Below are 14,470 nucleotides of genomic sequence, written 5' to 3' on the forward strand. Positions count from 1 at the left end.
ATTTAATCTCATGATGTGCAAAGAAACAAGCCTTAATTTCAAGATCATGTACAGAAGTAGAATACAAAGCATTGAGAGTAATGTGCAAAGAAACAATAAAAAGTATTTGGGTTCATCCATGCCGAAAGAACTTGGAATATGACATGAACAAGCTTGATGTCTTTGGTGTGACAATCTTGGTGGCACATATTTATCTGTTAATCCAGTCTTTCATGCAAGGGCCAACACTAAAATTGATTTGCATTTTGTAAGAGAAAGAGTTGCTCGCAAGGAGTTAGATATTCGGTTTGTGCATTCAAAAGATCAAGTTGCAAATGACTTTACAAAAGCGTTGCCCACAAGAACCTTTGAAGAATTCAAGCGTAATCTTAACTATGTAAAGTTCTCACTACCCCCCCCCCCCCGGCATCTCTCTCTCTCTCTCTGTGTGTGTGTGTGTGTGTGTGTGTGTGTGTGTGTGTACGTGCCTTGCACGACACAATGTATGCCTCACGGGATAAGGGCCGATCAATCTGTAAACACCACACAGGCCTCTAGGAGGTTGAGATGCTTCCCATAATTTCAACACTACCGAAGCATTCGTGCACTTGTGTTGTCGACATCTTGTGCTACCAAAGTATTAATGCACTTGTATTGTCAGCATCCATGTACTACCAAAGTATTAGTACACTTGCATTGCCAATGTCGCTATAGGTAGAGTAGATCCATTTTAAGGGATATGGTGATTCGGAGCCCAGGCTCAGTTGCACCCATCGATGAACAGTAAATAAAAAACAATTCAATTGTTCTTTGAACTTTTGACATCCAAGATGCTTGGGTGCTCAAGGTACGTGCAAAATTTCATGGTATTTGGACATGTGGGGAGCTCGTGGCAGAAACAACAAATTTGGCTTCTGAAAGGAACTTTGAAAAAGTGTCCCTGTATAACAGGTTTTGTTTTTTTCACAAGCTCCTAGAATCTCCAAACACCATGAAAGTTCTCATGCATCTTGCACATCTGAGCATCTTGCATGCAAAAAAAATCGATTCTTTTTGTTTTTCTTACTTTTTTTAATGTACCATTCATGGGGTGCAACTGAACCTGGGCTCAGACGCAGATTTCCGCTTTCTAAGCTCTTTCACCAATAGGGAGGGGAAGGCAAGAAAACGTGAGCTGCTCTATATATTTTCAGTCCTTGGATTTGAGTGGATAGCAGACTAGGCTAATACGTTGATTGATGAGTTACTATCATGCAACTAACTACAAGGCCACAGACCGACACACATCGTAGAGATAGATCTCTCGCGTCACCATCGAGTATGAATGAATGAATGACATTGACAGTTCCGTATGGAAAGTCACACTAACTACGTGTGTACTTCTTTGACGCCTGACGGGACAACTCGTGCACTAAATGACTCCCCACCCTTGTTGCATCCATCTCAAGAATTATATTGTGAAACTTGGTGGACGTATCTATCAATTGAAAAATTGAAAAATTGTAAGGCCTATACTTTGTCGCACAAAACTATAAGAAGTAATTGAGAATGTTTCAAAAACTAAACCGCCTCGATTGAAAAGTATTCTAGGCAGTTTCGTTGGAGAAACTGACGCAGATGAGTGTTATCCCTAGCTACTGATTCCTCCATCCAACTAGTTCTTGCTTTCGGTGATGCGAGGTTGTTAGCGGAGCTCTTCGTCTGGTTTGGGCTTGAGGTTTCTGAGGTCTTGTGCTTTCGCCGCTGTCCCTGGCTTGCACCATCTAGGCCGCGACGCTCAATCCCTCATGGTGGCAGCTTCTTGCCTAGTGACTAAGGATTTTCACACTTGTTGTGGGGGACGGTTGATTGGCTCTGGCTAACCCCCTCTTCTTTCACGTTCTTGTATCTATGTGTGTAGTTTTCGCTTGGCTTCCATCCTTTGTATGCTATGTGTGGCTGCGTCTCGCATGCGCCCTCCCTGTAATATGTAACTATGCATGACAATTTTTGTTTCCTGGTAATGAATTGCAGGATTTTGCGCCCTAGCTTAGATTTTTTTAAGGAGATAGGCACAATGTCCCTGGATTGCCTTGTCATTTTCGATAAACAGGGAACCTAGCTAGTATGTCATGTCCATGCCTATGTAATACAGTAGTACGTGAAATGTTGTGCTTGCTAACTAATTCATTCATTAATGAGCTTGACTATATATAGGGGTGCTCGGGCATTGAAGGAGGCCAGAAAGCTCTCCCTCATATTCCACATAGCAAGCAACTAGTACATCTTGTGCTTCATTTGAGTTGAACTTTGCTAGCTAGGTTCAAGATGGTATGCACTCTTCTTAAGATTGTGATGATGGCATGTACGTACTCTAATAATTTCATTTGTGGTCATGCATCACAGAGCAAGCCCGTGAAGATCGGGCCATGGGGTGGCGATGGAGGCGAACCTCGCGACATCGAATACACTCCTCTCGCACTAGTTCGTGTGGCAATTCGTAGCGGGGACGCAATCAACGCTATCGGGTTTACTTACGTGGATACCAGTGGGAATCTGCATGAGGAGGAATGGGGAGGCTCCGAGGGGGAGAAATTTGAGGAGGTGTGTGAATCGGCTAATAAACCATAGATTTTTTTTGCTAACACGTCATGTTGTCATATATATATACACAAGCACTCTTCTACAACGTACATAGTCCTAATTATGAGCTATCAATTTTTTGTGCATGCAGTTTTTTTTTGCGGGGTGTGCATGCAGTTGCTCCTTCAAGAATTAGAATATGTGTTGGAAATTTCAGGAACGTATGGTTCACCCCCTGAATCATATGCAACATCTCTTGAATTGGTTACCAACAAGGGTCGGACTATCCGTGGCGGCAGTGCCGGCTCTGGGGGTTCTTTCAACGTCCCGCTAGTTTCCGCCCGGATCATCGGCTTCTTTGGAGCTGCGGGGACGACTTACATTGACTCCTTTGGCATGTATGCGGGCTTTGCTGCATGATCGGTTCATCATGTCTCCGTGCTAGTACTACTATACTACTAGTACTGTTTTAGTGTGTGGTTGCAATAAAAGCAGGGAGCCCTTTGTTAGCTGGCAGGAGTGCTAGCTATATGCCTGTCACGCCATGAATCCCTTCTCTGCTCAAGGGAACATACATATGTATGTGTATATCGTTTGAGTGAAAACCTTACAGTGTGCCTTGTATCTAGTATTATATTAATTACCATGGGATATAAATAAATGTAAAGCTACCCCTTCAGACAAGCCCTTGCTGAAATTGCATCATCTAGCACTTGCCACTTGTTGTGTTGAAATTTGGTGTGGCCATCCATAATCCCATTGAGTTATTGACACACCATGAAATTGCAAGTCAGTTTCGTCCTTGTTCTGTCTTGCTTCTCCATTCTTTTATCTTTCACATGCTGCTGCCCATCATAACAAAATTTACACTCTTTGCCATCCATGTCGGAAACAAAGCGATCTTGAGCACTTGGACGTGTTGGAAATATGCCCTAGAGGCAATAATAAAAGAATTATTATTATATTTCTTTGTTCATGATAGTTGTCTTTTATTCATGCTATAATTGTATTATCCGGAAATCGTAATACACGTGTGAATACTTAGACCACAACATGTCCCTAGTGAGCCTCTAGTTGACTAGCTCGTTGATCAACAGATAGTCATGGTTTCCTGACTATGGACATTGGATGTCGTTGATAACGGGATCACATCATTAGGAGAATGATGTGATGGACAAGACCCAATCCTAAGCATAGCACAAGATCGTGTAGTTCGTTTTGCTAGAGCTTTTCCAATGTCAAGTATCTCTTCCTTAGACCATGAGATCGTGTAACTCCCGGATACCGTAGGAGTGCTTTGGGTGTACCAAACGTCACAACGTAACTGGGTGACTATAAAGGTGCACTACAGGTATCTCTGAAAGTGTCTCTTGGGTTGACACGGATCGAGACTGGGATTTGTCACTCCGTATAACGGAGAGGTATCACTGGGCCCACTCGGTAGTGCATCATCATAATGAGCTCAAAAGTGACAGAGTGTCTGGTCACGTGATCATGCATTACGGTACGAGTAAAGTGACTTGCCGGCAACGAGATTGAACGAGGTATTGGGATACCGACGATCGAATCTCGGGCAAGTAACATACCGTCTGACAAAGGAAATAGTATACGGGGTTGCTTGAATCCTCGACATCGTGGTTCATCCGATGAGATCATCGAGGAGTATGTGGGAACCAACATGGGTATCCAGATCCCGCTGTTGGTTATTGATCAGAGAGCCGTCTCGGTCATGTCTGCATGTCTCTCGAACCCGTAGGGTCTACACACTTAATGTTCGGTGACGCTAGGGTTGTATGAATATGAGTATGCAGCAAACTGAATGTTGTTCGGAGTCCCGGATGAGATCCCGGACGTCACGAGGAGTTCCGGAATGGTCCGGAGGTAAAGAATTATATATAGGAAGTGTTGTTTCGGCCGTCGGGAAAGTTTCGGGGTCACCCAGTATTGTACCGGGACCACCGGAAGGGTCCCGGGGGTCCACTGGGTGGGGCCACCTATCCCGGAGGACCCCGTGGGCTGAAGTGGGAGGGGAACCAGCCCCTAGTGGGCTGGTGTGCCCCCCTGGGGCCCCCTGCGCCTAGGGTTGGAAACCCTAGGTGGGGGGCGCGGCCCACTTGCCTTGGGGGGCACTCCACCCCCCTGGCTGCCGCCCCCCTTGGGAGATTGGATCTCCCAGGGCCGGCGCCCCCCCTGGGGGCCTATATAAAGGAGGGGGAGGGAGGGCAGCCGCACCCTGTATCTTGGTGCCTCCCTCCCCCTACTACACCTCTTCCTCCTCCCGCAATAGCTTGGCGAAGCCCTGCCGGAGTTCTGCTGCATTCACCACCACGCCGTTGTGCTGCTGGATCTTCATCAACCTCTCCTTCCCCCGTGCTAGATCAAGACGGAGGAGACGTCACGCTGACTGTACGTGTGTTGAACGCGGAGGTGCCGTCCGTTCGGCGCTAGGATCTCCGGTGATAGGATCACGACGAGAACGACTACCTCAACCCCGTTCTCTTGAACGCTTCCGCACGCGATCTACAAGTGGTATGTAGATGCATCTCTCTCCTATCACTCGTTGCTTAGATGAACTCATAGATGGATCTTGGTGAAACCGTAGGAAAAATTTTATTTTCTGCAACGTTCCCCAACAGTGGCATCATGAGCTAGGTCTATGCATAGTTCTCTATTGCACGAGTAGAACACAAATCTGTTGTGGGCGTAGATCTTGTCAACTTGCTTGCCACTACTAGTATTTTCTTGCTTCAGCGGTATTGTGGGATGAAGCGGCCCGGACCGACCTTACACGTACGCTTACGTGAGACAGGTTCCACTGACTGACATGCACTAGTTGCATAAGGTGGCTAGCGGGTGTCTGTCTCTCCTACTTTAGTTGGAGCGGATTCGATGAAAAGGATCCTTATGAAGGGTAAATAGAAGTTGACAAAATCACGTTGTGGTTATTCGTAGGTAAGAAAACGTTCTTGCTAGAACCCAATTGCAGCCACGTAAAAGATGCAACAACAATTAGAGGACGTCTAACTTGTTTTTACAGCAATTGTCATGTGATGTGATATGGCCAGAAGTTGTGATGAATGATGAATGATATATTGTGATGTATGAGATCATGTTCTTGTAATAGGAATCACGACTTGCATGTCGATGAGTATGACAACCGACATGAGCCATAGGAGTTGTCTTAATTATTGTATGACCTGCGTGTCGATGATTTAATGCCATGTAATTACTTTACTTTATTGCTAAACCGTTAGCTATAGTAGTAGAAGTAATAGTTGGCGAGCAACTTCATGGAGGCACGATGATGGAGATCATGGTGTCATGCCGGTGACGAAGATGATCATGGAGCCCCGAAGATGGAGATCGAAGGAGCTATATGATATTGGCCATATCATGTCACTACTTTATATAATTGCATGTGATGTTTATTATGTTTTATGCATCTTGTTTACTTAGAACGGCGGTAGTAAATAAGATGATCCCTTATAATAATTTCAAGAAAGTGTTCCCCCTAACTGTGCACCATTGCCAAAGTTCGTCGTTTCGAAGCACCACGTGATGATCGGGTGTGATAGATCCTTACGTTCACATACAACGGGTGTAAGACAGTTTTACACATGCATAAACACTTAGGGTTAACTTGACGAGCCTAGCATGTACTGACATGGCCTCGGAACACAAGATACCAAAAGGTCGAACATGAGTCGTATGGAAGATACGATCAACATGGAGATGTTCACCAATGATGACTAGTCCGTCTCACGTGATGATCGGACACGGCCTAGTCGACTCGGATCGTGTAACACTTAGATGACTAGAGGGATGTCAAATCTGAATGGGAGTTCATTAAATAATTTGATTAAATGAAGTTAATTATCATGAACTTAGTCTAAAATCTTTGCAAAATATGTCTTGTAGATCAAATGGCCAACGCTCATGTCAACATGAACTTCAATGCGTTCCTAGAGAAAACCAAGCTGAAAGATGATGGCAACAACTATTCGGACTGGGTTCGGAACCTGAGGATTATCCTCATAGCAGCCAAGAAAGCATATGTCCTAGAAGGACCGCTAGGTGAAGCATCCATCCCAAAGAACCAAGACGTTATGAACGCTTGGCAGTCACGTGTTGATGATTACTCCCTCGTTCAATGTGGCATGCTTTACAGCTTAGAACCGGGGCTCCAAAAGCGTTTTGAGCAACACGGAGCATATGAGATGTTCGAGGAGCTGAAAATGGTTTTTTAAGCTCATGCCCGGGTCGAGAGATATGAAGTCTCCGACAAGTTCTATAGTTGTAAGATGGAGGAAAACAGTTATGTCAGTGAGCACATACTCAAAATGTCTGGGTGGCACAACCGCCTGTCCCAGCTGGAGATCAACCTCCCGGACGAGGCGGTCATTGACAGAATCCTTCAGTCGCTCCCACCAAGCTACAAGAGCTTTGTGATGAAGTACAACATGCAGGGGATGGTGAAGACCATTCCTGAAGTATTTTCAATGCTGAAGTCGGCAGAGGTTGAAATCAAGAAAGAACATCAAGTGTTGATGGTCAATAAGACCACTAAGTTCAAGAAGGGCAAGGGTAAATAAGAACTTTAAGAAGGACGGCAAAGATGTTGCCGCGCCCGGTAAGCCAGTTGCCGGGAAGAAGTCAAAGAATGGACCCAAGACTGAGACTGAGTGCTTTTATTGCAAAGGAAAGGGTCACTGGAAGCGGAACTGCCCCAAATACTTAGCGGACAAGAAAGCCGGCAACACTAAAGGTATATGTGATATACATATAATTGATGTGTACCTTACCAGTACTCGTAGTAACTCCAGGGTATTTGATATGGTGCCGTTGCTCATATTTGTAACTCACAGCAGGAGCTGCGGAATAAGCAGAGACTGGCGAAGGACGAGGTGACGATGCACGTCGGGAATGGTTTCAAGGTCGATGTGATCGCCGTCGGCACTCTACCTCTACATTTACCCATGGGATTAGTTATGAACCTCAATAATTGTTATTTAGTGCCAAATTTGAGCATAAACATTGTATCTGGATCTCGTTTAATGCGAGATGGCTACTCATTTAAATCCGAGAATAATGGTTGTTCTATTTATATGAGAGATATGTTTTATGGTCATGCCCCGATGGTCAATGGTTTATTCTTAATGAATCTCGAACGTAATGTTACACATATTCATAGTGTGAATACCAAAAGATGTAAAGTTGATAACGATAGTCCCACATACTTGTGGCACTGCCGCCTTGGTCACATTAGTGTCAACCGCATGAAGAAGCTCCATGCTGATGGGCTTTTAGAGTCTCTCGATTATGAATCATTTGACACATGCGAACCATGCCTCATGGGCAAAATGACCAAGACTCCCTTCTCCGAAACTATGGAGCGAGCAACCAACTTATTGGAAATCATACATACTGATGTGTGTGGTCCAATGAGCGTTGAGGCTCGCGGAGGATATCGTTATGTTCTCACTCTCACTGATGACTTAAGTAGATATGGGTATGTCTACTTGATGAAACACAAGTCTGAGACCTTTGAAAGGTTCAAGGAATTTCAGAATGAAGTAGAGAATCAACGTGACCGAAAGATAAAAATTTTACGATCAGATCGTGGAGGAGAATATTTAAGTCACGAATTTGATACGCACTTAAGAAAATGTGGAATCGTTTCACAACTCACGCCGCCTAGAACACCTCAGCGTAACAGTGTGTCCGAATGTCGTAATCGCACTCTATTGGACATGGTGCGATCTATGATGTCTCTTACCGATTACCGCTATCATTTTGGGGATACGCTCTAGAGACAGCTACATTCACTTTAAATAGGGCACCGTCTAAATCCGTTGAGACGACACCGTATGAATTATGGTTTGGGAAGAAACCTAAGCTGTCGTTTCTAAAAGTTTGGGGATGCGATGCTTATGTCAAGAAACTTCAACCTGAAAAGCTCGAACCCAAGTCGGAAAAATGCGTCTTCATAGGATACCCTAAGGAAACCATTGGGTATACCTTCTACCTTAGATCTGAAGGCAAGATCTTTGTTGCCAAGAACGGATCCTTTCTGGAAAAAGAGTTTCTCTCGAAAGGAGTAAGTGGGAGGAAAGTAGAACTCGATGAAGTACTACCTCTTGAACCGGAAAGTAGTGCAGCTCAGGAAAATGTTCCTGTGGTGCCTACACCGACTGGAGAGGAAATTAATAATGATGATCAAGGTACTTCGGATCAAGTTGCTACTGAACTTCGTAGGTCCACGAGGACATGTTCCACACCAGAGTGGTATGGCAACCCTGTCCTGGAAATCATGTTGTTAGATAACGATAAACCTTCGAACTGTGAAGAAGCGATGGCGGGCCCAGATTCCAACAAATGGCTAGAAGCCATGCAATCCAAGATAGAATCCATGTATGAAAACAAAGTATGGACTTTGACTGACTTGCCCGATGATCGGCGAGCGATAGAAAACAAATGGATCTTTAAGAAGAAGACAGACGCGGATGGTAATGTGACCATCTATAAAGCTCGACTTGTTGCTAAGGGTTATCGACAAGTTCAAGGGGTTGACTACGATGAGACTTTCTCTCCCGTAGCAAAGCTTAAGTCCGTCCGAATCATGTTAGCAATTGCCGCATACTATGATTATGAGATATGGCAGATGGACGTCAAAACGGCATTCCTTAACGGTTATCTTAAGGAAGAGTTGTATATGATGCAGTCGGAAGGTTTTGTCGATCCTAAGAATGCTAACAAAGTATGCAAGCTCCAACGATCCATTTATGGGCTGGTGCAAGCATCTCGGAGTTGGAACATTCGCTTTGATGAGATGATCAAAGCGTTTGGGTTTATGCAGACTTATGGAGAAGACTGCGTTTACAAGAAAGTAAGTGGGAGCTCTGTAGCATTTCTCATATTATATGTAGATGACATACTTTTGATGGGAAATGATATAGAACTCTTGGACAGCATTAAGGCCTACTTGAATAAGTGTTTTTCAATGAAGGACCTTGGAGAAGCTGCTTACATATTAGCAATCAAGATCTATAGGGATAGATCGAGACGCCTCATAGGTCTTTCACAAAGCACATACCTTGATAAGATTTTGAAGAAGTTCAAAATGGATCAGTCCAAGAAAGGGTTCTTGCCTGTATTGCAAGGTGTGAGATTGAGCTCGGCTCAATGCCCGACCACGGCAAAAGATAAAGAAGAGATGAGTGTCATCCCCTATGCCTCAGCCATAGGATCTATTATGTATGCCATGCTGTGTACCAGACCTGATGTAAACCTTGTCGTAAGTTTGGTAGGAAGGTACCAAAGTAATCCCGGCAAGGAACACTGGACAGCGGTCAAGAATATCCTGAGGTACCTGAAAAGGACAAAGGACATGTTTCTCGTTTATGGAGGTGACGAAGAGCTCGTCGTAAAGGGTTACGTCGATGCTAGCTTTGACACAGATCTGGATGACTCTAAGTCACAAACCGGATACGTGTATATGTTGAATCGTGGAGCAGTAAGCTGGTGCAGTTGCAAGCAGAGCATCGTGGCGGGATCTACATGTGAAGCGGAGTACATGGCAGCCTCAGAGGCAGCACATGAAGCAATATGGATGAAGGAGTTCATCACCGACCTAGGAGTCATACCCAATGCGTCGGGGCCAATCACTCTCTTCTGTGACAACACTGGAGCTATTGCCCTTGCCTCTAGTTGACTAGCTCGTTGATCAACAGATAGTCATGGTTTCCTGACTATGGACATTGGATGTCGTTGATAACGGGATCACATCATTAGGAGAATGATGTGATGGACAAGACCCAATCCTAAGCATAGCATAAGATCGTGTAGTTCGTTTTGCTAGAGCTTTTCCAATGTCAAGTATCTCTTCCTTAGACCATGAGATCGTGTAACTCCCGGATACCGTAGGAGTGCTTTGGGTGTACCAAACGTCACAACGTAACTGGGTGACTATAAAGGTGCACTACAGGTATCTCCGAAAGTGTCTGTTGGGTTGACACGGATCGAGACTGGGAATTGTCACTCCGTATAACGGAGAGGTATCACTGGGCCCACTCGATAGTGCATCATCATAATGAGCTCAAAGTGACCAAGTGTCTGGTCACGGGATCATGCATTACGGTACGAGTAAAGTGACTTGCCGGCAACGAGATTGAACGAGGTATTGGGATACCGACGATCGAATCTCGGGCAAGTAACATACCGTCTGACAAAGGGAATAGTATACGGGGTTGCTTGAATCCTCGACATCGTGGTTCATCCGATGAGATCATCGAGGAGTATGTGGGAACCAACATGGGTATCCAGATCCCGCTGTTGGTTATTGACCGGAGAGCCATCTCGGTCATGTCTGCATGTCTCCCGAACTCGTAGGGTCTACACACTTAAGGTTCGGTGACGCTAGGGTTGTATGAATATGAGTATGCAGCAAACCGAATGTTGTTCAGAGTCCCGTATGAGACCCCGGATGTCACGAGGAGTTCCGGAATGGTCCGGAGGTAAAGAATTATATATGGGAAGTGCTATTTCGGCCATCGGAAAAGTTTCGGGGTCACCCGGTATTGTACCGGGACCACCGGAAGGGTCCCGGGGGTCCACCGGGTGGGGCCACCTATCCCGGAGGGCCCCGTGGGCTGAAGTGGGAGGGGAACCAGCCCCTAGTGGGCTGGTGCGCCCCCCCTGGGCCCCCCCTGCGCCTAGGGTTGGAAACCCTAGGTGGGGGGCGCGCCCCACTTGCCTTGGGGGGCACTCCACCCCCCTGGCCGCCGCCCCCCTTGGGAGATTGGATCTCCCAGGGCCGCCCCCCTGGGGGCCTATATAAAGGAGTGGGGAGGGAGGGCAGCCGCACCCTGTATCTTGACGCCTCCCTCCCCCTGCTACACCTCTTCCTCCTCCCGCAATAGCTTGGCGAAGCCCTGCCGGAGTTCTGCTGCATCCACCACCATGCCTTTGTGCTGCTGGATCTTCATCAACCTCTCCTTCCCCCTTGCTGGATCAAGACGGAGGAGAAGTCACGCTGACCGTACGTGTGTTGAACGCGGAGGTGCCGTCCGTTCGGCGCTAGGATCTCCGGTGATAGGATCACGACGAGAACGACTACCTCAACCCCGTTCTCTTGAACGCTTCCGCACGCGATCTACAAGTGGTATGTAGGTGCATCTCTCTTCTATCACTCGTTGCTTAGATGAACTCATAGATAGATCTTGGTGAAACCGTAGGAAAATTTTTATTTTCTGCAATGTTCCCCAACAGGACGGTGGTATGAGTTAATCATGGCAGCCATGTAGGCTGCAGAGATTCTGTATGTGAAAGCTAACTACACTTTCTTGGCGCTGAAGAGTAAAAATGTTGAGCAGAGATTCAGGCAGACTTGCGATATGTTACCTTGTTGTAAATTACTTTCCGAAGAACTAAGTTCACAACCACAAGAGGTTTTTCACCCATGCACATTGGGATGTGTTATGTAAAGCAGTTTTTTTGCGGGAAGTTATGTAAAGCAGTTTAATAGAGCATATACTATACGATACAGATGCCTACTTGCCAAGCTCCTATGGCATACGATACACATAACCTTCAACGTAACTCCTCCTAATAGTATCCTCTAATAGGTTAACGGAGTAAAAAAATCAGCTTTGAGGGGCTAAGGACGTGTTCAGTAGTCACACACAACCACAAAATCTGGCAACTCCATCGCTAGCAAGCGGAGCCAACTTTTGTCCTGAATTCCTGGTGCTTATTTCCGTTCAATGGGGAGATCGATCCCGAATCACGATGGCAGGGCCTTGCGACCCTGTCATCAATGCGATAGATACACACCGCTCCTCCTCTTGTCCCTTCCAGGCAACATCACTCCAAAACAATGCCCTCAAGATAAGGCACCCCCATCGTCCAGATCTAGGGTTTTTCCTGGAGCAGCCGGAACGCGGTGACAACGGTTGCAACTGACGGTGTCTTCAACAATAAGATGTCCTTCACGACGCCGCTATCGCCCTCCATGGCTGAGGTCGACACAATTTTCACTGGCAATCACGCCACACCGAAGCAGTAACTACCCGGAACCACGTTGAGCCTCGCCGTGATGGCCGACATGTATTCAGCATCCCGCGCCGACCCCTCTACGCATCGCCAGCTGGCCACGGGCCCCACCAATGACATATTAGATTGGGGACCAGATCCACGGCACATGGCTGCCCACCATAGCCACGGAAGCACGTGAGTTCCCGCGGGCATGCAAGCCCCTAGTCTTTCATATAACTAGTAGAGGAATGTACAGATGTTCTAAGGAGGTCATCGTTTGATGCCAGGTGCCATATTGGAAGGAAGTAGTACAACTAGAGAAGTTGCGGAAACAATTGTAGCTGCTGATACAGTGACCCAAGGTGTTGTCGCTCAGGCTAACCAACATCCAACGCCGGCAGCTAAGGTGCCGTAGCAAGAGATGTGTCAACATAAAGAACTGGAAATGTAAGAAGAGACTCTGATTCTCGAGGACCGGCACATTCCAGCATCAGATGCGGGGCAAGCAGGTATGACTCATTCTTTACAATTTGTAGTCCAGAAATGAGTCAGTGCAATTACTCTAACAAGGACTATGGCTGATGATGATGCACTGCTTGATAACTTAGATGATCGAAACACAGATTTACAGTGCATAGCAAACAGGAAACTGACACTGGGCACTAGAACAATATGTTAGCACAAAAAACCTCTTCATGGCTGCAATTACAAATGGATCTGGGAGGCAAAAATACCCCTCAAAAATTCAGATTTGCATGTGGCAAATGGCTCAGGATGCAGTGCTCACTAGGCAGGTGATGAAGAAGAGAAAATGGCCTGGCAACCCAGCCTGCGCTTTCTGTCATGAGGCTGAGACCGCCGCTCACCTTTTCTTTACCTGCCCCGTGGCTCGTGCAGTATGGAGATCGATTGGGGTGGTTCTGGGAACTAACTTGTCTCCTAATGACTATTGGCAATGCTATGTTTGGTGTCACAAATTCCTTCCTGCTGAAACCAGTTTTCATATAGTAGGACTAGCCGCTGTCACCTGGGCGATTTGGCTAGCTCGCAACAGGGCCACTTTTGAGAAAAAGTTTATTAAATCTCCTTTTTGAGATAGTGTTCTTGATTTGTTCTTTTCTTCTGGGCAGGTCTTCAACCAGCAAGGAGAGTGGAGAAGCTTCACCAGGGTGCGAACATGGTGAGACCCAGTACTATGAAATTGATGAAGCTCTGTGATACGTCCAGGCGGCTGGGCGATGGTGCGAGGTGTGTACTCTCTTGGTGATTTGAGTTGCAGTCTCAGCTTCAGGCTCAAAGTTGTTGTTATGATGCTGCCATGCATGGGATAGCTCTGTTCATGTCGTTAGTTTACTTCTTTTGGGTTGTTTTGGTACTGCTAGTCGCTGTTGTGCCTTTGTTGCCAAATTCATTATTCTCTACTACCCCAGCTGTTCTAGGTTTGTGCCCCTCTGATCTGAAATAGGGCTAGTTATTTTGGTGTTGTAATGTTTTCGCCCTATAGCACTCGTTTCGATGTGGGCGAGTGCGGTGGGTTTTCTGGCAATGCGTTGAACTCACTACCTCTCATTCCTCCTCTCCTGGATGTTCCTTGGATAGATTGTATTTTCGTTCTATGTAATGGAAAGGGGCTCAACCCGGTTAGAGAAAAAGGAAAATCTAGCCCATTTGTTTACGGGGCATAGTTTACACTTTTTTAAGAGCATCTCCAATAGGCGCCCAAAAACTGCTCCGCGTGCTAAAATTCGGATTTTTTAGGTACCGGACAGCTCCAGCAGAAGCTGTAAAATAGTGCACGCGTGAAAAAGGGTTGGGCGCTCACTGAAAAATGCTATCGCGTGCTGCAAATTTGAGGCGCCGGAATGCGCGCGCTTCATAATTTTCACTACGTGTATTT

General features: G+C 46.1%; 1 protein-coding gene across 3 annotated transcripts; it reads left to right on the forward strand.

The window, feature by feature from the left end:
* Positions 1–2,160: 2,160 nt before the first annotated feature.
* Positions 2,161–3,238, forward strand: LOC123083909 (horcolin). 3 transcript variants are annotated; one of them, XR_006439362.1, is made up of 3 exons: positions 2,161–2,289; positions 2,365–2,562; positions 2,693–3,238. XR_006439362.1 is itself a non-coding variant. In XM_044505784.1 (3 exons), exons 1-3 carry the CDS (start codon positions 2,287–2,289, stop codon positions 2,959–2,961), a joined length of 444 nt encoding a protein of 147 aa, XP_044361719.1. In that variant the 5' UTR covers positions 2,161–2,286; the 3' UTR covers positions 2,962–3,238. The 3 variants fall into 3 exon arrangements, 2 of the variants coding, with proteins under 2 accessions (XP_044361719.1, XP_044361715.1); XM_044505784.1 differs by having other exon boundaries at positions 2,719–3,238; XM_044505780.1 differs by having other exon boundaries at positions 2,219–2,562; positions 2,719–3,238.
* The last annotated feature ends 11,232 nt before the right edge of the window (positions 3,239–14,470 follow it).

Source organism: Triticum aestivum, chromosome 1B (genome assembly GCF_018294505.1).
Source record: "Triticum aestivum cultivar Chinese Spring chromosome 1B, IWGSC CS RefSeq v2.1, whole genome shotgun sequence".
Classification (NCBI taxonomy): domain Eukaryota; kingdom Viridiplantae; phylum Streptophyta; class Magnoliopsida; order Poales; family Poaceae; genus Triticum; species Triticum aestivum.